The sequence below is a fragment of the Marmota flaviventris genome, chromosome 19, assembly GCF_047511675.1.
Source record: "Marmota flaviventris isolate mMarFla1 chromosome 19, mMarFla1.hap1, whole genome shotgun sequence".
In the NCBI taxonomy this organism is placed as follows: domain Eukaryota; kingdom Metazoa; phylum Chordata; class Mammalia; order Rodentia; family Sciuridae; genus Marmota; species Marmota flaviventris.
This window is the reverse complement of record NC_092516.1, coordinates 22,087,617-22,115,039: the sequence shown is the minus strand read 5'-3', so window position 1 is coordinate 22,115,039 and position 27,423 is coordinate 22,087,617. Positions and strand designations below refer to the sequence as shown.

General features: G+C 43.7%; 1 protein-coding gene across 1 annotated transcript; it reads right to left on the bottom strand.

The window, feature by feature from the left end:
* Window positions 1–150: 150 nt before the first annotated feature.
* Itgad (integrin subunit alpha D) lies at window positions 151–27,423 on the bottom strand. The gene is made up of 29 exons (XM_027948706.2): window positions 27,269–27,423; window positions 24,602–24,705; window positions 24,396–24,466; window positions 24,157–24,271; window positions 21,053–21,183; window positions 19,635–19,780; window positions 14,969–15,122; window positions 14,733–14,883; window positions 14,476–14,549; window positions 13,164–13,293; window positions 12,933–13,075; window positions 12,625–12,768; window positions 12,325–12,534; window positions 11,372–11,502; window positions 11,092–11,249; window positions 9,815–9,969; window positions 9,469–9,597; window positions 8,253–8,326; window positions 7,887–8,028; window positions 5,722–5,838; window positions 5,532–5,611; window positions 5,367–5,450; window positions 2,567–2,645; window positions 2,300–2,407; window positions 2,105–2,182; window positions 1,781–1,894; window positions 1,543–1,644; window positions 1,169–1,279; window positions 151–604 (listed from the first exon to the last, which is right to left on the bottom strand). The coding sequence occupies exons 1-29, from the start codon at window positions 27,421–27,423 to the stop codon at window positions 491–493; spliced, it is 3,504 nt and encodes a 1,167-aa protein (XP_027804507.2). The 3' UTR covers window positions 151–490.

Genomic DNA, 27,423 nt, shown 5'->3' with positions numbered 1-27,423 from the left:
CTTTTCCCACTTTTCATGACTAAAGATCCTGAAGCCTGTGCATAGCCCATGACAGACCAATATGCTCCTGGCACACGCGCGCGCGCGCACACACACACACACACACACACACACACACTTCCTTTAAATCTCTCCCCTGATACTCCCAGGTACCAGAGAAAGTGAGAGGACATTTTTAATCCCACAATTTGGTTTCCCTACCTATTTCTAGAACCTCATCCCTGGGTTAGAACTCTTCCATACAAGGAAAATGTGATAAACATTCTCAGTTTGTATGACAAATATCCATATGAAAATTTATGCTGGCATCATATCTGATCCTGAAAAAGTCCAAGAGATATGTACAGGTATAAAAACCTTTCAACTCCTCAGAAAGGTGGCTTAATACCTGATAGGTTGCTCAGGCAAGTCCAGATCCATGTGAAAGTAGATTCATAGGTAGGGACAAAACTAGCCCATGGAAGTAGAGATAAATTTTAAAAGTGGATTATTAAGACAAAGATAAATTTGGTGCCTCACAGGTGAAATTCTCCCCTCCTAATGTAGGAGTGTCTTCAGGCTTTCCATCTAACATTTCTTTGTATTGACGTTTGAAGAAGCCAAGCTGTGAAAAGAAATAAATCAGAAATACTTGGTATGAGAATAGGAAGAAACTGAGAGAGAATAAGAGAACTAAGTAAGATTATGTTTTTGTGTCAGAACATTTATATGAACAACAGCTGTCATATATTGAATATCTGTTGTATGCTGAGCACAGTATCATACACATAATCTAGAATAGAAAAGCATAGATTCTGCAGGCAGGCAGATTTATACATATACCCTGGCCTCATTTCTGCCTAATTTCATGTAATCTATGAGGTAAGCCTTATTATCATTTAAAAAAATGAGAAACAAGGGGCTTGGGTTGTAACTCAGTGGTAAAGAGCACTTGCCTAGCATGTATGAGGCACTGGGTTCAATTCTCAGCACCACATATAAATAAACAAAATGAGAAACAGATTCAGAGAGGTTGAGCAACTTGCTAACATACAGTAAGTAAATTCTAGAGGCAAAATGTGTGCCTAGTCCTGTCTGGCACTATAGTCAGATTCTCATGCTATTATCCTGTCTGTGACAGGGCTGGGTTTGGCTGCTGGTAGTGTTAGGAGTGGAATAAAGTACTTGCCTTATACAATGTGGCTGTGATAAGAGCCAGCAGCAGCAGACCTCCCACAGAGCTGCCCACAATGAGGGAGATGGGATTATAGACCTCAAATTCTTCTAGCAGTGTCTCCATCTGATTTGGAGATCAGAAAGCATGAGGTTTCATGTTGCTTCAGACTTCCCCAGGGTTCTCCAACCTTTAGCTCCCTTCCCTCCTTCCCTAGGCCCTGCTCCAAGAGGTGAGATCCAGGAGCACTCATACTCTTCAAGACTTTTGTCTTGCCCAGGGACTTTCCTCCCTCCTCCCTCTAAGCTTTCAACCCCCCACCCAGCAGCACAGATTTAGTATCAGGAGCCTCTTACCAGCCTGGCCACTGCCTACCCCACAGTCACTACCTGGGCTCTCAAAAATGCCTCCTGTCCTGGAAGCTGGGCATACACAGATCTATCAAATGTGATTTCAGCCACACTCATGATCAACACCTTCTTCTGCAATGTCTGCAAGACAGTGTTAGGGTGAGGAGAGCTAGGGAATTGTCTCTGAGGGAAACTCAGAGTTCAGCAAATGACCTGGCCTAAGGCTTGGTGCAGACCCATCAGATACCATGTGAATCTGGGGGAAGGGCCTACACACCTGGCTGACCCAGCCAAAGCTGAGGTTGCCTTTCAGGATGAAGTCAAGCTCCTCCTGGATGCCGAAGGAGGGGATGTCACAGCGGAACCTCATGCAGTCAGCAATGGAACAGTTCTTGAGACAGGAGAGGAAAGAAGTTGAGGAAGATCTTCACTTAGGGTGTGGGGGGGGGACCATAAAACGAAATAAAGGATGCAGAGTTTGGGTGGAAAATAGATGAAAAATTACAAGATAAATGCATAATTCTATAATCTAGCAATACATTTTTGCTGTATCTCCCAATATGGGCTGGTCTGATAGTGGGGGACTCAGGGTCTTTCTTACCAGCACAGAACTCCTTGGAATCTGGGTCAGGAAGTCAGAATGCTGGGGAGGTTCCCTCTCTGACACGCAGGGGAGACTCTAGTTGACAAAAAAAAAAAAATTCTTAGCAGCATAAGGATCAACATTTCCCTGATAAGAGGGTGTGCAGTACCTGTGGGATCAGTTCCTGGAGAGAGAGGAAAGACAGGCAAGCACCTGTGAAGGGGCCATCACAGTTACATCCCACACAGGCACATCATTCAGCAAGATGGGAACCCAGAATATTATGCTGATGGCCAGATCCCGCTGACTTAGGTTATTCACCTGCAGAAAATTGAGACCAAATGACATTGTAGTCCCTGGCACATACCAAATCCCACTTCTTTCCTAGCGATAGCCCTGGGGTCTTTTGCATCTTTCCCACCAACTTCCAACTCCACGAACACCAGGAAGGACAGACATGAATATGTCCCAGCCTCTTACGCGGTATCGATGTTCTGCCTCTTTCCTGCTGCTCTCATCAGAAATAGAAAAGCTGAAGTACTTGGTGGATTCTTCCTGTCTGGAGAGAAAGGGCCTGTTGGTGAAAAAACAGCCCTACACTCATCCCCAGTTGTGCCCTAGCTTGCTGCAGAGAGCAATGTTGGGCCCAGAAAGTGACCTAGGCAAACACCAAGGTCCCACATACCTTTGCAGCTCAGCTTCAGCTTAGTCCTCCCTCATTGCCTTTTGCCTCAGTCACCCAAAACTACCAGCTCTTCCCTTGATACTTGTGGCTCTTTCACATCCCCATGACTTTGCACAAGTTCTTTCTTCTGCCTAGAATGTCCTTACCCACTCCTCTTCTGGAAATTTTCACTTAAACGCTCAACTTGAACATCACCTCTCAGAATATCTAAACATTTTCCTCTGGGAAAAGGCATTCACATTGCTTTCTTTAGTAGATACAGGACTGGCCTCAGATGATGCTTGCAGAGGCTGCTGCCAGAACAAATAACTCTAAGGGGACTCCAGGGAGTGACAGCTGGATCACTCAAGAAAAAACAAAATAATGGCCCCTCTGTGGTGGCAACAAAGAAGATAAATGTGGTTATCTTGGGGAAGGATAGTAAATGTGAAGGAAGATAGTAAGTGAACTCAAGCCTACAGAGGGGACATAAGTGTTTCAGGCTACAGGAGGATTTCCATCCATCTCTCCATCCATCCATCCCTCCACTTATGGCTTCTTTCAGGAAATATTTATCATATACCAGGCGATATGGATGGCCATGGAGATTCAACAGTTAAGCCACAATCTCTGCCTTCTCAGAGCTTTAATATCTCAGCAGAATCAAACAGTCAAGATTAAAGACCTGCACTTTTCCCTAGCACCCAGAGCACAAAAGCCAAACCAGCCACACAGAAACTTTGTGGGCCCCAGCAATTTTCCTATTATTAGCTTGCTAAGTAAGAACACAGGAACTGGGGTTGTAGTCTAGGGTAGAGCGATTGCTTAGCATGTGCAAGGCCCTGAGTCCTATCCTCAGAATACAGAGGAGCTGCCTGAGTTCACATCTAGATTAGCACTTCCTACTCAAGTAACATGAGGCAAGAGAGTTAGCCTCTCCAGAGACCTATAGTTTTTTCCTCCTTAAAATAAGGATGCTTATAATATTGCCTATTTGTAGCAGAGTTGTGATGGGGGTTATAGCAGCACCTAGCACCTGTGAGTCCTCCATAAGTGTGAGCATTTACTTTTCTCTCACTGTGCTAGCCTTTCTCTCTGCTCCCCTGCCTCCTATGCTTTAGTTTTCTTATTTTAAATTTTCTTGTTCTAAACCTCTTTTTTTTTTTAATTTAAGGAAATCATCCGACTTTCCTGAGTTTTCAGAGAAGCATATAGCATATGGCCTTGGACACAGGCCCTGGAATCAAACCATCTGGGCTCACTAACTTGTATTGGCCCTCACGAGCAAAAAACCTGTCTCCCAGGGTATCCTTGTAAGGCATCCAACATGATTTACCTGGTGAATGATGGGAGCAAGTTATTTAACCTCTTAATTTTTCATTGATAAAATGGAGATAACAATACAATTATTGGGAGGATTAAATGAATATAAAAACAACACAAAAAACCCCACAATGATAACAAAAAAATGTTTGTCATAAGTATATATAACTATAAACTTTTATCATAAGTATTTTACTGTGGATAAAAGGGGAAACTGACAAATGTGGTCCATGAGTCCTAGATGGACAATAAGACTGCCTGATCCCCTTCCCTAGTTCCTCTATAAATTTAACAGCAACAGCAGCAAGCTCTGTCCCATGTCACACTTTAACCCTCTGGAGTATAATTCAGTGTGTGGAGTCCCTTGCTTTCCTTCCAGCTTGGCCGGCCCAGCTCCTTCACCCACCTTCAGAACCCATAGTTGTGGCCCTACATTTGCCTCTCCTATGGCCTTCCTCGGCTTTGAGTTTTTAGAGACCTTCCCAACAGTCTCTCACACCTTTACCCTCCTCTCAGTTTTGTAGAAACCTGACCTTTCCTTTCCTCTATGTGGTGACAGACCATATCCTGTTGGTTACCCAATTCAGAGTGCTTACAGTGATCTCAATCTAGTAGCTTTACTTTAGCATGTTCATGTTTGGCGCAAAGGAAAGGATTGCCTTCATGTTAAAAGAAGCCTGAATTTTTGAGGGAGAGGAGAAAATGGACAGTGTTGATAAGGCATATGTGTGTCCCACCAGCAGGCCAGTTCATCAGAGAAGAAGCAAGAATTTGTGTGGCCCATCATGTTGTACTATAAACATGGCTGGCCACCCACACAATCATTCCCATAGGAGAAATCAGAGGACATAATTTAGGTACGCTGTAATTTAGATATGAGTTTATGCTACAAGGGTTCATGTGTTGGGTGCTTGGGCCTCAGGGTAGCAATGTTGAGATGTGCTGGGACCTTTAAGAGGCAAGTCCCAGTGAAATGTAAGATCAGCCCCTCCCCCTTTCACAGGCTTCCTATCTCATGGTGCAATCTCATCCTCTGGCACACATTTTGGTGTTATCTGCCACAATATAGTCAAGGGGGTCCTCACCAGAACTGTCACTACACTGTTTGACAATCAGCATTCGCAACTGTGAGCTAAATAAACCTCTCTTCTTTATATGTACTTTGCCTCAGGTAGCCCATTATAGTAACATGGATTAACACGGATGCCCATCACCAAAAGGCTGGCCTGCAGCAGAAAAAACTAGGCTTGAAGGAAGGTTAAAGATCTAAGGGGAGGGATAGGGATTAAGCACCTGCTGATCATTGTGTACACTGCATATTTCACTGGGATCCCCAGCTGGAAGGTAGTCTTGTTGGTTGCAGGCTTATTATTCTCACTGGAGAAAGAGAGGGGAACCCAATTGGAAAGGAATCCAGGAGAGGAGTCTCCAGCTGACCAGAGAGTGGCCTGAGCTCACCTGCTTGCATTGGCCCTCACAAGCAACCTGTCTCCCAGAGTGGCCTTGTAGGAAACATCAAATGTGATAATGAAGGTGCCCTGAGGGAAGAAGAAATAAGGAAGAGGGATAGGGAAGGAGCAGGGAGTAAGGGAAGGTAGTGGGTCAGGACAAGGAAGAACAGTGATGAGGTTTTGGGGGCAGCACTGACCGTAGTACCCTCTCTGAAGATGGGGTGGTTGATGCTGCAGCTGCTGCTCCTCAGGCCTTCATTCCCAGTGGGATTTGCCTCACATGCCAGGCGCAGTGGACGCTGATGGGGTTGCTTCTAGGGAAGGAAAATGAATTCTGAAAAGTTACCCTTATGCATATACAGTCTTGATATATCACAGTAGTGGCATTGGATAGCAGTAGGAGAAAGAACAGACGTTTCAACAAAAGGTGCTAGGAAAATTGACCTATACCAAAAAAGAGAAAAGGTGGGACTCCTACCTCATTCCATACATTAAAATAAATTACAACTGTATGAAAGACTCAAATGTGAAAAAAACCAAACTAAAGATTTTAAAAGATAATATAGATGACTATTTTTGTAACCTTGGGGTATCAAAGTATTACTTAACACAAAAACATGAAGTACAAAAGAAAACATTGACACAAATCAACAACAAATTAAGACATTGTTTTTTAAAAGAAATTATAAAAGACAGGCAATGGGAAAGATATTTGAACACATAAAATTGGAATAGGATTAATAACCAGAATATGTGAAGAGCTTTTATAAATCAATAGGAAAAATACAGGCAACTCACTTGAAGAATAGAATAAAGATGGGAACAGACACTTTCCAAAAGAAAAGATCCAAATGACAAGGAAATATATGCAAATTTGCTCAACCTCTACAGAATTAAGACTGTAAGGAAAGAGTATTACTCATTTACCAGACTGACAGAAATTTAAAAGTCTGATGATGTTAAGTGTTAAAGAAAGCCACAGGACCTCTCACATACTGCTGATGGAAGTGAAAATACTTTTAAAAATGGTTTGACTTTACTTGTTAATTGAAGATATATATATATATATATAAAATACACATTTTATTATATATATTATATATACATTATATGATATATAAATATATAATTATATATAAATTATATATTATATATTCATATATTTAATGTAAATTATATTTATATAATTATTTTTAAATATATAAATTATATAAATATATTGTATATTGCATGATATATATTATATATAATATATAATGTATATATATTTTATATAATGCGTGTCATTTTATATATGTATATAGTAATAATATACTCAGTAATTCTGTGTCTTCAAAATATTATGTATAGGTACACCAGGATTTACTCAATTATGGCCAAAATCAGGAAACAATTCAATGGCTATTAATTGTAGAATGGAAAAATAAATTGTGGTACATTTCATACAAAGAAATTCTGTATAACAATGAAAATATTCTACCCCCACATGCAACAGCATGGATGGATCTCACAAACATAATATTGAGGTAAAGAAGCAAGGCACAAAAGAGTACATATAACATGTTTTCATTCATATAAAGTTCAAATAGCAGCAAAACTGAAGAATGTTATCTAGGGATACACCCATGGATTGGTAAAATTATTTAAAAATACAAGGAAATTATTATCGCAAAGTTGGAATAGTGATTACCCTTGGGGAAAGGTTGTGATTGTGATAGGATAAGGTACATGGTAAGAAGACTTTGAGAAAACTAGCAGTGTTTTATTTCTTGACCCAGGTGTTAAATTTATGAACTTTTGCTTAATATAATTTATTAAACTATACATAGGCTTAATGACTTCTCTGTCTCCCTCTATGTGTATGTGTGTGTGTGTGTGTGTGTGATCACTTAGAAAGTATAGGACAGTGGAGGAGCCTGCTTTGTTTTGGATACAGTTTGAATGTTCCATGCTTTTAAATATAATCTCCATTGTTATGTATTAAGAGTGTGGAAACTTAATCTGACTATGGTATTTAGAGGCAAGGCCTTGGGAAAGCAATTAGGATTAGATAAAGTTATTGGGGTGGGGTGTCCCACAATTGCATCCTGGTGACTTTATAGGAAACAGAAGAGAGACTAGACCAACACACATACACACATTTACTTTCTGTCTCTTGCCATATGATGGCTTGCGTTATCTTAGGATTCTTCCAACAAGAAAACCATCATCAGATGTGGCCCCTTGACCATGCACCTCCAGAATAGTGAGCCAAAATAAACAGTTCTTTGTAATTTACCCAGTGTGTGGCATTTTGTTTCAGGCAACAGAAAACAGACTAATACAAGACCCCAGTCAGCTAGAGCCCAAGGAAGGTGTTTACCTGTGTTGCTGACACCCGGCGATAGGATAGTCCTGCTGGGTAGTAGAAGTTGACTACAGTTCCATAGGAATCCTCACCCTCATTCCATACAGTCACTATCAGATTGAGCTCCAGGGAGCTTCCTACCATCAATGTCTGTAGGCTGAAGGGAAGGACAAGATTGGGAGTGTGACTCCTCTGGAAGTAGGTTGTAATTGGATCGAGGGGCAGGAACAGGATTTGGGGAACTCATGAATCATGCACCAATAACATTCCTGTCAGAATCATTTTTGTTAGACAAACACCCGAAGAGAAGCACAAATCATCCTAGGAGTTTAGTAAACTCAGAAACTTGAATATCTGGATATGAAAGGAGATGGAGCTCACCCTAAGAAGCTAAAGTTGACACGCAGGTCCCCCTCACAGATGTGATCCTGCCCACAGTTCTTCTCAAAGGGAAGCTGCAGAAAATCAGTATATATTCTCTTCTCATTCCATGTTTTAATCTTTCTTCAGCCCCCTCATTAAACATGCTTATCAACATTGACTCTTACTGAACCTCTGCACCCAGTACTCTACTGATACTAGCAAGAGTAGAGATTGGGTGTGGAGGTTAGAATATAAAAAAAGACAAGGGCTGGGGTTCTGGCTCAGTGGTAGAGCACTTGCCTTAGCACGTGTGAGGCACAGGGTTCAATCCTCAGCACCACATTAAAATAAATAAATAAAGTTATTGTGTTCATCTACAACTAAACTTAAAAAAAAAAGACAATATCCTTGGCTTCAAGGACAATAAAGTCCAGTTGTATCAAATCAGATTATTCAACAAACATTAAGTGCCAGTACCAGGACAGGCTTTGGCAGTTTGGAGGAAATGAAAACTTCAGGCAAATTAGATGTGGTTCTTGTACTCAAGGAACATACAATCCCCAAGACAGATGCAAATGTATATGCAGATGGTTATGATTCCCCTGATGTGTATATTTGGGATGTTTTTGTAATCATGGAGTAATTGGGGGCCAGAGAAGTGAGAACTGTTGAGTGCAGGTTTTCAAAAGAGAATGAGTCTCTGGGCGTGGTGTCACATGCCTGTAAACCCCAACAGCTTGAGAAGCTGAGGCAGGAGGATCACGAGTTCAAGGCCAGCCTCAGCAACCGCAAGGCACTAAGCAACTCAGTGAGACCCTGTCTTTAAATAAAATACAAAATAGGGCTGGGGATGTGGCTCAGTGGTTGAATGCCCCTGAGTTCAATCCTCAATAATCACCCTCCCCCCAAAAAAGAGAAGGTGTCAAGATCAGAGCTTGGAGAATTCGAGAAGATCCTTTAGATAGAAGGAGGAAATGTTTTTCAAATTGGGGATAGAATACAAAGTCTGACAGGGAGGGCTGAAAAAAGTTGGGAAGGATCAGTAGAATGAGAACAAGAGAGTTTATGTCATGGTAAAGTAGGTAACCAACTGGGATATGTTTCAGGGTCCAAACGTGGCAGGGTTTTCCTTTGCTGGGTGGAGGCTAGGAAATGTGGTGGGTGGGCTATTGTGGGCTCTTAAGAAAGCCATCACATCTCTGGGACTTCATTGGGACTTCATTGGAAGACTCACAGAAGCAGTGAACAGGTCTTGTGAGCCTGCAGCCAACACAGGGTGAAGATTCCGGGATAAGGTGGAGTCTCTCGCCAGGGAGAAGTTGAAGCGCAGGATGATGGGGTTCACCACATCTTCCACACAGTCCTGAAAGAGAATGGGTTTTCAAGAACCCACCATCCTTCCTACTTTCCACCACTGGGGATTTTTCACTGCATCTAGACAGTAGCCCAACCAAGCTGTGAAGCCAAGTCCTCCCGCCCCAACCTTCCTCTCTCCAGACCCAGTGTCCTCACCCATGGATTCTATAGGCTAGCCTTGAGATCCTCCTCCCTCTCCCTTTTCCAAAACCCAAAGTCCTTACTGGCAAAAGCAACTTCACGGTTTCACAGTGATCCCCAAGCCCCAAGGTTTTTTTTCGAGTCAAAGTCGAGTTCTTGGTCTCATTAAAAATGGCACGAGAAATCAGACGACCCGGATCCAAAGCCAGATCATACCTGACAGAGCTTTGGACATCACCTGAAGTGAAAGAAGTAGAAAAAGGAAAGGCAGAGAAAACCTACAATGTTCTCTTTTCATTTATTTGTTCATGAGATGAATATTTGTAGAGCACTTTCTATGGGCCATGAACTGTACCAAGTGCTGGGGATACACACTGAGAAGAAGATGGATATGACCCTGCCCTCATAAAGCTTATATTCCAGGAAAAGAGCCAAACATATGTCATATGTTGTCATATGGCCATAATGTCACAGCATGAGTAGTATCTTGGTCAGGGATGCTGTCCTAGATAGACCATATCTAAGCTACAACCCAGAGGGTGAAGCACAGAGAGGAGAATGTCCCAGACTGTGGCTAGAGTAGCTAAGTCTCCAAGGGAGAGGGAGGCTGGCACATTTACCAAAAATGTATAGAGAAAGGAGGAGTGAGCCAGATGTGGTGGCGCACACCTGTAATCCCAACTGCTCAGAAGACTAAGGAAGGAAGATCACTAGTTCAAAGCCAACCTCAGCAATTTAAGTAGGCCCTAAGCAACTCAGTGAGACCCTGAGTTATATTTATTTAATAAAATAAAATATAAGAAGGGCTGGGTATGTTTTTCACCCCTGGGTACAAAAAAAAGAGAGAGAGAGAGAGAGAGAGAGAGAGAAAAGTGGAATGAGGTGAGAGAAGATTGAGGGAGGGACCAAGTCAGAGAGGACATTGCAGGGAAGGATTCAGGTCTTTATAGATTCAAGTGGGAGCAATTTAGGGGTCTTAAGAGATAGGGTTGAGGAGCCCAGATTTGCATATTAGGACCAAATGAGTTCTAATATCCCCTCATCTGTGAAGAATGAGTGAGGGTGCAAAAATAGACAGAGGAACTGCTCAAAGTGTCTTTATTTTGGTGTAGGTGGGAAGGAGAAGTGGTGGCTTACAGGAAGGCAGTGTCTAGGGCCAGGAGAAAGAAGTGGGCAGACTCTATACCTACCCTGGGGATGGAACCCCAGGTGTAGGTGTGAGAAGAAGGGAGGGAAAGGACCCAGGTTTCTGACACACAGGTAGCTGAGCAGATACGGGGATGAGATTTGGATTCCTGAGCCCATTCTGTTCTTAGAATAGCCTTGGAGTCCTCTAATGGGACAAGGAACTGGGCCTTACCTAACTGGTCAAGTGAGCTCTTGTGGATAGTGAGACAGATCATGGCCTCCACAGCTTCCAGGGAGGTGGACACCTCTTCCCAGCACTGGTACGCAGCCTTTGCCACCTCCATGGGTGTGAATCTCATAGTTACTCCCACTTTCAGCACTGGCAGGCTCCTGAGGGGCATAAGTAGGTGCTGAGGGCAGGACACTGGCCTCTGAGAGGGGACTAAGGTAGGGGAGAGCACTGGTTAATCAGACACATAGCAGGCGAGGGCAGCATGTTGGGGAGTTGTCACCTGAAGAGTAGTACGTGCCCTTGGGCCCCCACAGCCAGGTCCACCAGTCCATCCTGAGTGAGGTCCTGACCACCGCTTAGCGACTGCCCAAAATACTGGAGCTTTAAGGAGAACTGGGAGCCAGTGATCCGCTGGCCATAGAGGGAAAGAAAAAGTGGAATTCAAGGGAGGTGATTGCAAAGATTTGATAAGCAGATTTGGAAACAGCTTGTAGTGAAAGCAGACCTGAATACAGAAATTGAAAAGGAGAGATGAAGGGGCGTGAGTTGAAAGAAAACAGGGTGAGGACCTCAGGGACCCCCAGATGGAAGGGAGAGCTTTTGGTTCAACTCATCATGAGTCTACAGGCTAACAATAAAATAGGAGCCTAAAAATAGCAAAATAATCAATTTGCTTATTCATCATTTGCTATGTTCATTCATAAATATTTGATGAATGGCGTGCTTAGTGCATCCATTGTATTTTCTTTACAAGAAGCCCGGGGAGTTGGTTTGATGGTTGTCACGTTCCACAGAAGGACACTAAAGCTCCCAGAGGCTAAGCTAGCCACTTGCCTGAGGCCATACAGCTACTGATGGCTGGTAAGGCCAGGAATTTGACAAGGGGCCTGACCTCAAAGTCTGATCTCTTACCATTAAGCTGTTCACAATAGATTGAAGGCTGTTTGGAACCAAGACAGATGATTGTTTAGCTGGGTCTGGTGAAATTCAAGAAAATAAACTACTGAGCTGGGGATGTAGCTCAGTAGTAGAGTGCTTGCCTGGCATGTGCGAGGTAAACTGAGTTTGAACTGAGTTCAATCCCCCATGCTGCAAAAGAAAAGGAATGAAAGGGCAACCAAAAGAAGAAGGGAAATGACAACTCCTAAGGCTTGTGACAGGAGGCTGTGCTCAGTAAATACACGTCATTGAAAGGGAGGAGGACCATAAGAGGCTGAAAAAAGGGGCTCTTACCTGGCTGTGGGAGGAACTGATGTCTAATCCTGAGGTTCCATGAAATAAGTAAACAGCACCCTGGTTCTCCTTCTCTCCAGGGGCCCCAATGGCCACATCTACCAGATGGTCTCCATTGATATCCCCCAGCACTGTCAGAGCTGCTCCAAAGCGACCCCAGGGATGGCCCTGCTCCCCACGGAGAATGATCTCACACTGCCATCTGCTCCTCTACAGAACAAAAACCAGTGCCAGGTCCAATCCAGGCAATCCACACCTCACACCCGGGCCCCACCCAGCCCAGGTCCCATCATCACTCACCCCCTTGGGCATGGGGCACACGGACACCTGCCCTCCTCCTCGGGTCTGCTCGTAGTAATGGGGAGCCCCAATGAGGACCACATCGGTGTTGCCATCGCTGTCCACATCCACAGAGCAGAGGGAGGCCCCAAAATAGGAGCCGACCTGGGAGGAGAGTTTGAAGTCATCTTGCCTGCCCCTGCCAGAGGCACCTCCTTTCTGGGCCAGGTCCTGCCTCTCCCCAGGTACCAGGACCTGCCCTATCAGCTCCCTGCTCCTAGCCACCCTGCCCGCCCTCATGTTCAACCAACATGGTCTTCCACACCAACCTGGGTCCCTGTGACTTCAGCCTTTGGCCTCCATTGCCTGGATATCTGGGTGAAGATGACAACCTTCCCAGTGTGCTGGTGGCGAGGGGCCCCCAAGACCAGGCTGTGTACCCCTTTCCAAAGGGCCAGCTCACTGGAGTAACCTGAGGGGGCCCAGCGTCAACACTAAGGCTTCTCCTCCCCTTCCCACAGCTTGTCACCCACCTGTCCCCCACCACAGCCTTTTCTCACCTAGGTAAGAGTCCCTCATGTCCACATTCTCCTGAGACATGTTGATGAAGGTGGAGTTCATATGTGGGGGGTACAGGAAGGCACCTCCAGACCAGCTAAAGCTCCCCACAGCCCCCAGTACTGGTCCATCCTGGGAGGAAAAGATTCCAGGTCTGAGCAGAAGAAGGCAGCCTAAGCCAAAGAAATGCCCTCCCCTAACTCCTCTGATCATTTCAAGTTTTCTTCTTTAGTGCTCACCAGCACCCTCTGTACCCCAACCACTAGTATCTCTAAGTCCATCCCCACTGCCACTGTTCCCACCTTCACCCCTGCCCTTTCTGCTTCCTACTTTGCTCTTGTCTGCTCTACCTTCTCTTACCCAAGCAATCGACATCCCCAAACCCAAATGTGCAGGCATCATTCTGCTGGAAAACCATTGCCAAGCCCTTAGAATGGCATCTGGGACTCCTTGAAAGCAAACCCTTGAAGTTATTCTCTGTTCTGAACCCCACTAAACTTTTGACCTAGCCACTTCTCTCCCTTATTCTCCGCTCCTCTCTCTCTCCAACCGTCAACCTCAAAACCATCTCCTCTGTGACTAATTCCTTAGCACCCTCAGGAAACAATTCTTATTTTCTCCTCAGTGAACTTAGTTTATTGCTTTTTTGAACTTTTGATTTCATTAACCTCTAATAATCCTGACCTAGCTTCAGTGATCAATTCATGACCAACCTTGTTTAATGTCTACCACTCCCTGCTCACTGCAAATTATTCTGAAACCAATCCTTCTGGATAATTTGAACACACATCTATTTTCAGACAAGTCTCGCTGTATTGTCAACTCTCTGGTCTGCCCTGTCTGGTATTTCCCATTTCTCTAGTCCTCTCCTTGCTTGCTGTCTCTTGTTCCCTCTGCTCCTGCTATGCTGGCCCTTCTGATTGCTCCATCACAGTAACTTTGTCTCTGCCTGAAGACTTTTGCACTTGCTTTTGCCTCTACCTAAAGCAATCTTTCCCCAGATTTTCCATAGGCTTGTTCTTTTTTTTTTAATCATTCAGCCTCTTCTGACCACCTTTCTTTTCCTACCCCAACAGCACAGTCCAAAACTCTTTTGTCTGTATTCTCTGCCCACAAGAATATGCCCTCCAAGAGTATAGAAGCCCTGAATTTCCTCTTCTAGCACCAAATGCACTGCCTGATGTTCTCCCTGATCTGACAGTGAACTTGAGGACCAGATCTGCTTCTTATTTACTTTTGGGTTCCAGCTCCCAGCCCAGGGCTGGCCCAGAGCTGATGCTTGAGACCTGTTTATCAAGTACACACTGTACCCACCATTGTGAGCACTGAACTGAAGCCTTCTTGTGACATCTCATGCTGAAAGGAGCTACTTGTCCTCGATTGGGTTCCTGTAGGGAAACAGGTTCTTCAAAGCCATGAGATCATGAAGCTTCAAAGCAGAAGGAAGAGATCATAGGCTTGTGACTCAGGTTCTAGGGATTAATTTGGGGTTAGTTGTAAACAGGGATGCACTGTCAAGACTACAAGGGACAACTGGGTGGGGAACCCCTTCAACTCCAATGCTCAAGTACCTTCGACTGCAAAGATCTTCTCCTGAAGCTGCTTCTGGATGCTGCTGAGTGCTGCAAAGTTGTCCACCTCAAACACATGTTCCTGAGGGGGTACTGAGCCAATGGTGCTCAGTTCTTGTCTGGCACTGGGCTCCTGGAAAGCATCTCCCACCTGCAGCAGAGAGGTAGCTGAGGAGGAGGAACCCACTGGCCTTTACTAGGCTGAGTCTGAGGGAGCAATGTAGAAGAGGCCATACCCCAATGGCATAGCGGATAATGCCAGCTTTCTCTGCCTGGGGAATGACATCATGGTATTCCAGGGGGTCTCTATACTTCTGCCCATCTGTGATGACAATGAGGATCTTCTTGGCACGTTTTCGGGCCCCATTCTTGCTATGAAATAGCTCTCTCCTGTCAGGAAGGAAAGGGAAATGACTCTACTGAGATATGATTGATTATGAAAAGATATCATTAGCACAAGAAGCTCATCTGGAAAAACTGGGGAGTCCTGACCCCAGGACATGCCAGACTCCATCAGGCATGTTAAGGAAATGATTCAGTCTTTTTTTAAAAAAAATACTGGCAATAATTAGTAAGCCCAATAATAAGAGTACTCATATAATTTTTTTCTTAAAATTCTATTACTGAACTTCAGTCCCAGCAGGCAGTATGGTTCAAAGTGGAAGCTCTGGAATCAGACATGTTTTGAGTAAATTGTTGAACCTCTGAACCTCTGCTTCTTTCTGTACCAGATGAGAGTACAGAACCACAGCTGGTTCTCCTCCCACAGTGAACCTGGCCTGGCTTGTGACTCACTTTCAATAGTAGCATGCAGTAAGAGTAACACTATGACATTGGTGAGCCTAAAAATCCTTCATATCTTTTGCTTTTGCACTTTGGGGAGTCCTGAGCCACAGTGAGAGAAGTCTGGCTACCCTTTTGGAGGTACCTTATGGAGTGGTCACAAGGAAGGAGACCACAGAAGGGACCCACTTGCCCCAACTGAACCCAACTGTCCCACCAATCCTTCCCTAGGCACCAGACATATGAATGAAGCTCTCAAGAGCCCAGTCTCAGACATCTGACCACAGCCCCACAAGAGACCCTAAACAAGAGCAGCAGAGGAGGCAGCCAGCCTCATCCCTGGGATTGTGAAAAATCATAAAAGGGTTGTTACTGAAGCCACTATATTTGTTAATGTATTGTTAAGCAACAGTAGATAACTGAAGGAAATAGTGTCAGGTTTTTTGGAAGTATAAAGGAGGTCAGCCTTTATAACAGTGAATGGCTTACAGGTAACCATTAGTTAGATAATAGCTATAAAAATGTTAAAAATGTACATATATGTTCATATAGCTTTATAAGCTCAGAACGAACACACCCACACGCACATGCACACACAGGCTAAACAATAAACACATGCTAAATGTAATACTGGAAACCATCTAAATGCCCAACATTAGGGAAAGGATTTAGGAGATCATGACCTAGTTCCTTTTTTGAAAGATAAACATCCTTTTCAAATGAAAACTGTGATAAAATGTGAAACCGGTTATATGACCTGGATTTTTTTAAAAACAAGATGAAAATAGTTTCTGGGGCTGGGGTTGTGGCTCAGTGGTAAAGCGCTTGCTTTATAAAGGAGGTCAGCCTTTACAAGAGTGTGAGACACTGGGTTCGATTCTCAGGACTGCATATAAATAAGTAAATGAAATAAAGGTCCATCAACAACTAAAAAAAAAAAAAAAGAAAATAGTTTCTTCCCTTATTGGAACTAAATAGAAAAATTCTGAATAAAGACAAGGATGGAAATTACCCTTTGCCAGGCAGGTGGGATTTATTTATCCCTCTCATTGCTAAAAAAAAAAGAAATAAAAATTAAAAAAAAAAAACTATAAGGTGGTCAACTAGAGAGACTGTGGATAAAAATTCTTTAAAAAATTTTCTTAATCTTATCCTCATTTTGTCTTTTTTGTAATGAAACTTACTCCTTGGTATTTATCCAAAAAAACTAAAATCATCATACTATAGTGACACAGGCACATCAATGTTTACAGCAGTGCAGTTCGCAATAGCCAAGTGATGAACCAGCCCGGGTGCCCTTCAACAGGGGAATGCATTAAAAAAAATGGCATTTATATACAATGGAGTTTAACTCAGCCATAAAGAAGAATGAAATTGGGGCATTTGCTGGTAAATGGATGGAACAGGAGAACATCTTACTAAGTGAAATAAACCAGTCTCAGAAAGTCAAGCATTAATATTTTCTTTCATATGCAGAAGTTAGACAAAATAAGGGAAAAGTGAGTGATTCGGTAGAGGAAAGGGATTGAAGGACAGGGAGGAGGGATGGGAGAAGGGGGAACTGCAAAATGAAATTAATCAAATTATACTATGTACACATATGAATATACCATAGTGAATTCTACCTTTATGCATATATACAAAGCATCAATTAATAAAACAGTAAGTGAATAGAAAGAATTGCAGTCGAGTAGAAGAAGGAGAACAGGGAGAGGGAGGAGGAGAGGGAAAGAGGAAGACCTGGGAACTGCAATGTAGCAAATCATATTGCATGCATGTGTGATTATATCAAAATGAACCCCACTGTTACGTATAACTATGTCACAGTCATAAGAACATTTTAAAAGATAAAAAATTAAAAGTAGAAATGAAAAATTCTGTTTATAAAGAGTATTGATGGAGATTATATGGGGGATATTAAGCATTTTTAAGAAAAAGCAGAATACAGAAGAGTTTTTAGGATAAATTTTATGTAATAAAATGTGTTTAGCGGGCACGGTGGTGCACACCTGTAATCCCAGTGGCTCGGGAGGCTGAGGCAGGAGGATCACAAGCTCAAAGCCAGCCTCAGCAACTATAAGGCACTAAGCAACTCAGCGAGACCCTGTCTAAATAAAATACAAAATAGGGCTGAGGATGTGGCTCAATGGTCAAGTGCCCTTGAGTTAATCCCTGGTACCAAAAAATAAAAAATGTTTTTTAAAAAGACTTTGAAGTTACAACTGTAGCCCGTCACCTATAAAACTTGTTTTACTTTTCTGAATTTCCACTTTATTATTTGTAAATGGTATTTTTAAAAAATATGAAACTGTCAGGTTTATATGTAGTGTGACTGGTAACAATATAATGTTTCTTTCAGTAAATGGTGGATGGTAAATATGGTGGTAGCATTAATTGCAGTAGTGGTAATATAAAGTTGTTAATATAATACACAGCTATGACCGGAAACAATATCAAAAAGAAATAGACTTTAGATGTCTTTGGTGACACAATTATATTTTTTTATTTCTACCATATTTATAGTTTTCTAGAATGGCCACACATCCTATATTAAAAAGCCTTTGACTTAAAATGTAAATTATGAATAGGAACTATATCATGAGAAAAATAAAAAATAATCTATTGCTCATTTAAAAAAAAAAAAAACAGTTAATATCAGGGAGGACCCAGCAGTAGCTGATCCAGCTCTGAGATGGACTTGGCTCTGGGGAGCAGAAAAACTGCTAGGAAATGCAGTGCACTCTGGGACATGGGGAAGAGGGCTGGACTTGGTTAGAACCATGTCACCTCTGCCTCTTTTACCTTTCCTCCCAGGCCCCACCACTGGAAGAACTTTGAGTGTTAAGGAAGGAACTCAGGGAGGGGACTATTCCTGTGTGACTTTAAATTCACAGAAGTTTGCCTCTTGGTTGTCCAGTTCCAAAGGGTCAGTGTCCAAGGCAGAAGAACCACCCATAAGCAAAGAGGTTACATTTGTCTGCAGCATATCTTATTTGGGATGATTCCCACCACATTCCAGCACCAAACCCAGCACAGCACTCAGAGGTGTGCAGGAAACCAAGGACTCAAAACATTCAGACCAGCTCCTTCCCACAAGAACCACATCCTCTTCTTTCTAGCTCCACCTTTTAAGTCATTTTCAACATGGACCACCTGACTCCTGTGTGGGCAGGTACAGAATAAGTGTCCTGTTAACACAGGGCATGCATGGATGAGAAGAGAGGAGATGGAAGGAGGTTAGTGGGAAGAAAGATACAAAAAAGACACTTGTCACTGCCTGTTAGGTAAAGAGGAGCGGTGCCATTCTCTGGATTAAAAACCTCAGCCATTTATTTAGCACCTCCTTGTATACCCAGGACCAAGACGCTAACATTAGGATCTCATTTAATTCTTGCAGACTAGTTGTGAGTTTATGCCGTAGTCCGGCTGGGTTAAATAACCGAGAGGTGACAAGCAACTTGAAGGTTGAATCGGGAACTACTTTATTGCGAGTGAACTCAGCAGGAACTTAGCGAGAACTCAAAGTAGCGGCACCTGAGATAGCAGGAGCCGCTTCTCTGCCGGACAGCAGAGGTATATATACTTAACTAATTACACACAGCTTAACTCAATTAACATAAACTAGATACAGCAGTCAACCAATAAGGAATCCTCATCATCTTAATGGCTGGCTGGCGTTGCTTCACAGACCACTCCTCCTGGCAAAGTGCCAGGCACCATCTTGACTTGATTTCAGCCCTCAACAAGTTTACCCTTTTTTTAACATTTTATTGGTAGTTAGAGTCAGTGACTCCCAAATCAGACAAGTAGCAAGCAAGGGAATCCAGATGTATCTGAATCAAAGCCCATGCCCCTGGATGCCCCAGGTGGGCTGCCAGAGTTCAGCATCTCCAAAACCAGACAAAGGGGAAACTCAGCTATAGAGAAATCTAGTCCCATATCGGGGAAACCTAGCACTGAGGGGCCAGGGGCACTCCAGGGAGGACTCTGCTACAGCCCCCACACTCTCCTTTAACCTCTTTCTTCAGAGCTTCCCACAGCCTGAGGTGAGCTGTGCTGACTCAGCATTAGGAAGTGATATGGCAGCCACATCCAGGGACAGCAAGGGGGGTTGCTTACACCACTTTCTGGATGCCCGTCGCCGTGAACGTCAGGCCTTTCTTTTGGATGATGGGATCCACCAGGCTCCGAGGGCTCAAACCATTCTGGAATTCGGTGAAGGTGAAGTGAGTCTCCATGAGGTTTGAGTACTGCATCAGAGAAAACTGCAAAGACCAGAGGGCCCAGGGATCAGAGCTTGTTGTGGGTTACCCTTGGTGTTATTTTTAGTGAATGACTTTTTATCTCAGAAAAACTTTGGATTTACAAATCGTTCCCATATATTTTAGGCCCTACAAATAATGTAATGAAACACAGGGTAGGAGGACAATTGCTCTAAAGACACAAAAAGAAAACTGGGAAAATCAAAATTAAATAATGCTTCTTTCATGATTTACAAAGAATAGCCATGCCAAAGATAATATTTGTTAAACTTACATTAAAAAATGTATAACACGTGAAATCAATTTAGATATTTCCTCTCTTTCTAAGAATTTGTATTTACATACAAATTAGTTACTAGAAAGTAATAAAGAAGTCATGAGTTATACATAAAACATAATGAAGAAAGTACCACTCACTTGGCTGAGTTACCTTCAGCCAAACTTCACAGCAGAATTATTTTTGTTTTATTTTATTTCCTTTATTTTTACAGTACCAGGGATTGAACTGAGGGCTTCTCACATGCTAGGTGATCACTCTACCTCTGAACTACATTTCCAGCCCTTTTTCAAGTTTAGTTTGAAACAGGTCCTTGCTAAATTGACCAGGCTGGCCTCAAACTTGCCATCCTCCTACCTTAGCCTCCTGAGTAGCTGGGATTATAGACACATGCCACCATGCACAGCTCAAAATTATTATTTTTATGTTCTTTAAATGTTTTTTTTTTCTTGGGTTTTTGTTTGTTTGTTGATACTAGGAATTGAACCCAGAGGTACTTTACTGCTAGACTATATCCCCAGTTGGTTTTCATTTTTTATTTTTGAGACAGAGTCTCACTAAGTTGTTAAGGGTCTTTCTAAGTTGCCAAGTTTGGCCTAGAACTTGTGATCCTCCTGTCTCAGCATCTCAAATCACTGGGATTTCAGACATGCACCACTGTACCCAGCTTCCTTTCAATGATTTATTTTTTCTTTTAAAAAAATTTGTTCTTTTTAGATACACCTGACAGTAGAGTATATTTTGACATATTATACATGTATGGAGTATGTCTTATTCTAGTTAGGATCTCATTCTTGTAGTTTTTAAACAACATGTGGTATACAGATACATATTAAATGCCATTGGTCAGACTCAAATTGGCCCTGCACTGGGACCTTGACCCTGGCCCTAGCCTCATCATGACACAGCTCCATGAGCCATCCCACCCCCAGTGATGCCAGGCCCACTTCCCAGGTCTGTCTTGCTCCCCTAATCAGGTCTCAGTGCCCAGTATTTACCAGAGTGTTGGTGCCCTGAAACTGGTCCATCACAGCTCTGACAAAGTCCTTCATCTGGTTAAAGTCACTTTCATGAATGCTACCAGAGCCGTCAATTAGGAAGACAATGTCCATCTCTTGATTTGGACACTCTGCAGAGAGGGAAGAGGAATCAAAGATACTTGTGCAAGCCCCTTAATCTCCTGGGGCCCAGAATCCCTTCCCACTCAACAGAGTCAGGAGGCTGGGCATGGCATTCCCACCCAGTTTCCAACCCCTCCTCCGAAAAGATCCCAATCTGTTACTCCAGTTTCTTCTCCCCTCAATGGAGCCCCTGTTGCTCCCCTCCTTCCACATGACCTGGAAAAGAGGAGGTAGAGAGGATAGAGCTCCACATTCATTCAGTCAGTAAACACATGCTCTAGGGATGTCATTAGAGAACATGGGGAGGCAGTTTATCAAAGTGGTTCAAAGTACACATTCTGGAGCCAGGGCACCTGCCTGGCCCTGCATCCCTGCTCTCCTGCTTATTAGTAGGTGATTCAGGCAAATTGGTTCATCTCTCTGGGCTTCCAATTTTCCTGTCTGTAAATACTGCCTATCACATGTGATAACTGCAAGAATAAAACTAATTACTATGTATATAAAGTGCTTAAGATAGGGTCTGGCCCTCTGTAAGTGTTGCTGTTATTGCTGTCATCACTGTGTGCTGGGCATTTTCAAGGCCTGTTGGATACACTTATGGTGGATCCTGCTGTGTGCCACCCAGGCCCACCCCACTTCAAGACTGAAGCACTCCTTTCTAGCTACGGGGCTGCCAATTCTCTCAGCTGAGGTCCTTCCCAGGAATCACCTGAGCAGAAGGGAATGGCCTTGCCTGGGATTACACCTTCCTACACTGGGGGCAACCCACATCCATGCTCTCCAGGAGTGGGCTAAGGCCTCTGTTAGAATTGCATCGCTCTCCATCCTGTCTCAACCCAGTCCTTTCACAGGTATTGCTCCAGAACATTCCCAAATGAAACTTAGGAGTCTATTTCTGGGGAAATCTGACCTTGAGATCCTAGTTTAAAAGGCATCATCTATGCTCTAGTGGAGTTCACACTATAACGGGAAAGACATGCCACACGCAGAGAAACAAATAAGACATTTTAGATTGCCCTGCACTCATGCAGGGGTTCATGTCCTGTGTGTAAGACCCAGTTGGTGCCTCCACCAACACCCACATCCTGTGTCTCTATTGGGGTGTTAGAAGAGTGGGCTATCACAGCACTGAGGTGTGAAGCCTGTACCACAGAGCAGCAGTAACTGCCTCCTGCCCTCTACTGTAAAACAGTCTTTTCTTCTCTCCCTGCCCTGCCCCTACCCCACCTGCTCCACTGCCTGTTGCTTTAAGGATGCTGAAGAGAAGTGGAAGATCACTTCCCTTCCTGCTTCTTTGATTACTAGAAAATCTAATCATCCACACAGCAAACTGAGAATCCCTCAGGTGACCCCTCCTTCACCCATACCTTGCAATCATCACCCTTGTCCTTTATCAAACAAGCAAGCTTTAATCACAATATCTCTCCTGTTTCCTGCTCCTCCTACTGTATCCACAGGGCTTCCAACAGCTGGTTGGATGGAGCTGAGCACCTTTTGAAAAAGGTCTAAGGCAGTCAGCAATGTTGGCTCAAGCTCTGAGCTCTGCCTCTTTCTACTGGTGGGAACTCATCTCTCTGAATCTGTGTTTTTACCTGTTAAATGGGAATCATCCAGTCTACCACCCAGGGATCTTGTAAGGATGTAATAAGATGATGTCTATCAGGCACCATGGACTTCCTGGTACTCTGGTGGTACTCAGTGGACCTCAGTGAACCTTTCCATCTCTACCCAAACCTGCCTTGCTGTGCCAGGTTTCTGATCCTATGTTCATTTTCATTAGGTATCTCACACTAGGAGTTCCAGAAACATCTGTGAGAAGACAGCTATTTCCTCATGTTTAAATGCCACATGACCTATCCCTGGCTTCACAGACATCTCAGACTGGACATGGTCCCCCTCCCCAAGGCCCCTGGACAACCCTCTTCCATTCTGTCTCCTGTATAGATTTTTTTTCTCACAATTTGGTTTCAGTATATTTCTTCTGTTGCTTAATTTTTGGTGAAAAGCCCACCACAAAACCATGCCTGGCTTTGTGTCTTCTCTAATCTCTAAAGCATTGTTCTCAGTCAGCATCCTGAGTAGCCGCTGGAATTCCTAATTGTATCACAGATGAGGAAGTTTATCTGTATCCTCCTCTTAGTCCTAAGATAAGAGTCCTCAGCTTGAAGATGATCATAAGAGCTATTACATATTTATTATGTGCCAGGCAGGGATCTAGGTACCTTATATACATTAAATCCTTTAATCTTTATAATCAACATGATTATTATATTTTAATATTTATTTATTTATGTGGTGCTGAGGATTGAACCCAGTGCCTCATGCATGCTAGGCAAGTGCTCTACCACTGAGCCATGACCTTATCCCTACAATCACCATGATTATTAAGCATCATTTTACCAGTGAGGAAACTGAAGCATAGAAATTAAACTGTTGCACATGGACGTGGAAAATTTAAACTTGGTTACCACCATTAAGCAGACTGACTCTCAGAGAGATGCTGCTGTCATGGCCAAGGTCCCACTCTGTGGAAGACATTGACACTGATAAAATTGTCCATCACACTTCTCAAAACTCTGACATTTGCTCCCCTTACAGGGGAAGAGTTCCTTTGGAGAATCCTGGCAGTGCAGCAGGGAACCATCCAGAACTGCCTCTTCATGTATTTCTCATCCTTACTGCATGTTTTTACCATCTAAGGCCTTTTATCTGAAATCCAAGAAGTGTCCATACACCTGTCGGCAACTGTAAGACCCTCAGACCTCCCACAGTCAATGCATGGGCTTCTCTCCCTTCATTAGACCTTTTCCCCCTCTACCAGCTGAGGCCTCCCACCCTCTTGGACCTGCTGAGCCTCTGCTTAGCCACACACAGTCCTCCAGGAGAGGAACATGGGCACAGAGGGCTAAGAAGGCTTCATGCTCCACCCACTCCTCAATGCCAGCATGTCTTCAGAGAATCCCTGTCTCCAAGAGACCTACCTGGCAGGGCAACTGGGACTGTCCGGATGATCTGCATATGGGAGCCCAAAAGGAGGCAGGAGCCTTTTGCATACATGTTCTCCCCACAAGCTCTGTGCACAGTTGGGCCACAGGCCTGGAGATAGAGACCTGTGAGTAGCAGGCCTCCAGTCCCCCTCCTTCTCCCCTCCTCTCTGCCCCAGCCTCCCCCAGCCCCTGCTTCTCCCTTCGTAACCCTCCTGTGACCCAGAGCAACTCACCAGCAGCCAGGAGCCATTACTGGAGGCTGCCAAGGAGAGGCCCAAGGACATGTTCACAGCCTCTGGTGCGACTGAGAGGACAGATACACATGGTTACACTCAACAGCATACCTTCATTTAGGGGGAGAGCCTGGGCTGGAAGCTGCTGAGGGGGGATGCTTGGGCCTAGGAGAGTGGAGGGTCCCGATATCAGGGTCATCACTCACTGTGTAATGAGATGGGTTGGCATGTGCCGTTGACAAACGTACAGTCGTATAACTGTCCTGTTTGGTTAACCGCCACCACCTCCAGGGGGGCTCCTACCACAAGCCTAGAGGTATAACCATGAAAGAGTAGAAGGAGGTGTGAGAATGGCAGATTGGAAGCAAGGAGGTATCTTGCAAAGAGGAAGTGAGACTTTGTGAGGGAAGTTCTTGGTATTTGCTTCTTGAGCGGCAGTTCAAAAATCAGGGCCTGAGTTTAACTACAAATGCTAAGGACCATGCTCGGGTTTTCGTTTGATTTTCAGTATGCACACATAAAAATATTTATGTATTTTGGATATATAAATGTTTTGGACTTTTACAACATTTACCTACCTGCCCCCCACCTGCCCCTTGAAAAACTATCTGAAAATAAAACTGACATTTCCCAAATACTGGTAAGTACATTGTGTTTTTGAGATGCTATCATTTTGAACCACCCCCCAAATAATCACCTCAAGTTAAATGGAACAATTTCATGAAGCCACACGTTTAAAAAAAAAAAAAAAGTTGATTTTTCAAACAATTGAACTAATTTAAACACAATGTAAACAATTTAGATTGGGTGCACAATTTATAGGAGCTATATCAGAATCCATATCCACATCTATTATCATATTCATGCAAATATTTTATTTGCAAAATTCCCTAAGAAAATTTTTTTAAATTTTGGAAACATCACTACCAACAACTTCCCCACCCAGAGGAGAAAACTAGACAAAATACTGGGGTATTTTAATTAGCTGAGCAAGGCTTAGTTAAATGGACAGTTTTAGGGTTCCTTTAGGAGAGCTGTTTCTTCACAGAAAGTCACAATTCCTTTGCATCATGACTCATTGAATATCTAAAACTTTTCAGATGAAAACCTAACAGATGGCCAGAGGAGTAGCAGCTTTGGATCCAAAGCTGCTGGCATAAATGCAGAACAAGCATTAGTCTAAACTGTCAACCTGCAAGTATTTTCTTTATCCAACCCATTCCTTACAGGTGCATTCAATTTTTTAAATATTTGGATTATAATTCAACAGAAGCCAGGAAGAACAATAACTTTGTAGTAATTAGAATATCATCAACTATTTAATGTTTATTGATATTGTTTGGTAAATAATAATATTGGTAATTAATATTGGTAAATAATAATCAGTGTTGTAATCCCTTTTTATTAATAGGGTCTGAAAACAATTTAATGGTGATGAAAGCTGGAACAGTGATTACATTTGTTGAGTGGTTAGGAGGGGCAGGACCGGGGGAAGGCCAGATCTAAGTGGTAGTTACCCAAGTATACACAAGCATAAAAATATCATTGAGTTGGGGCCAGGCATGGTGGAGCATGCCGGTAATCCCAGTGGCTCGGGAGGCTAAGGCAGGAGAATCACAAGTTCAAAGCCTGCCTCAGCAACCGCAAGGTACTAAGCAACTCAGTGAGACCCTGTCTCTAAATAAAATACAAAATGGGGCTGGGGATGTAGTTTAGTGGTCAAGTGCCCCTGAGTTCAATCCCCAGTATCTCCCCCCAAAAAATATCATTGAATTGGAACCTTCAGATTTATGCACTTTGGTGTATGCATCACATCTCTAAGATAGATAGATATCTAGATAAATAAAATCCCTGTACCTAGCACCTGAAACTTGCTTCTATCTCCCCAGCCTTGTGGCTGGGTGAGGAAGCGGGAGGGATGTTCATTTAGAACCCAGTGACCTCTGAAACTCAATCAAAAACCTGTCCTCTCTGGCTCTCAGCCAACACCACCTCCTCTGTGGGCCTCCTGGAATTCCCCTCCTGGGTTTGCTCTCTCCCCTCTTGGCCTTCCCATGCTTTTGTCACACCTGCATCACATGGTGACTTGAACTCCTTGGGTCCCCATCTTTGGAACAAGAGAATGGAACTCCTGGGGGGCAGGGATAGTACATAATTTATGGGTCCCAATGCAAGATGAAAATGTGGAGCCTCTTGGGGTTGAGAAGAGCTTTGTCCATTTTTCTGTTTCTCTCCCCCCCACCCCCTTTTCTTCCTCCCTCCCTCTCTGGTACATTCTATTTTCTATTTAGTGTCACACTCCCTCAAGCTCCAGGATATTTACCAGGCGAAGGCACCCAATTCTGACCTTGTCCAGCTCATGCCAGGGGAGGAGGGCACCAGCAGTCACTGGACATGGGTAAGGGAGCAGGCAGCTGAAATTCCTTCCAAGGAGGTGGTGGAAGGTGGACTGCTCATAAGGTGAGGACCCTAAACCCCTAACACATCTCCACCCTCCCATCAGACTTTACTTAGAAAATATATATCTACAAACATAAAGTCATTAAGAATTTCAAGAGCCTGAGAGCAGATCATCAAACTCCCAGTTTAATGAGTATGGGCATTGTGCAACTACACAGTTTGCCCGCCAAGAAGCTGCCCTATCTGGACAGCAGGTTCAAGGCTTTCCTCTCAAGGATGGATCTTTCCTAAGGTTTTGTGGCCCTTCCTGGGATTGTGATAATACATATGGTGGTGTCAGAGGCCTCAGAAGAGACATGGGAAGACTCCTCACCCAGGCCACCCTTCCTCCAGGACAACTCTTAGGATGCCACGGGCAGCCATCTTCCTACAGGACCCAATGGAATGGCGGTGGGGAAGTGAGCAGGGCTTACCGAGATCCACCAAACTGCACCACGGTCTGCCCAAAGCCAGTTGCATTCTCGCTGAAGACTGTGGGCTTCTCCACATACAAGTTGAATCCATGATAAGAAGCCAGGACTGAGGAATACACGGAGTAGGGACTTGGAGGTGATTCTAAAAGCCTCAT

Coding starts and splice junctions, on each gene's coding strand:
- Itgad (XM_027948706.2), bottom strand. CDS start 27,423: ATGAGGCTTTTAGAATCACCTCCAAGTCCCTACTCCGTGTATTCCTCA. Junction 15,123..19,634: donor ACGGGCATCCAGAAAGTGGT/GTAAGCAACCCC, acceptor CCTTCCTGACAG/GAGAGAGCTATTTCATAGCA. Junction 5,612..5,721: donor TCTTCAGAGAGGGTACTACG/GTCAGTGCTGCC, acceptor TTCTTCCCTCAG/GGCACCTTCATTATCACATT.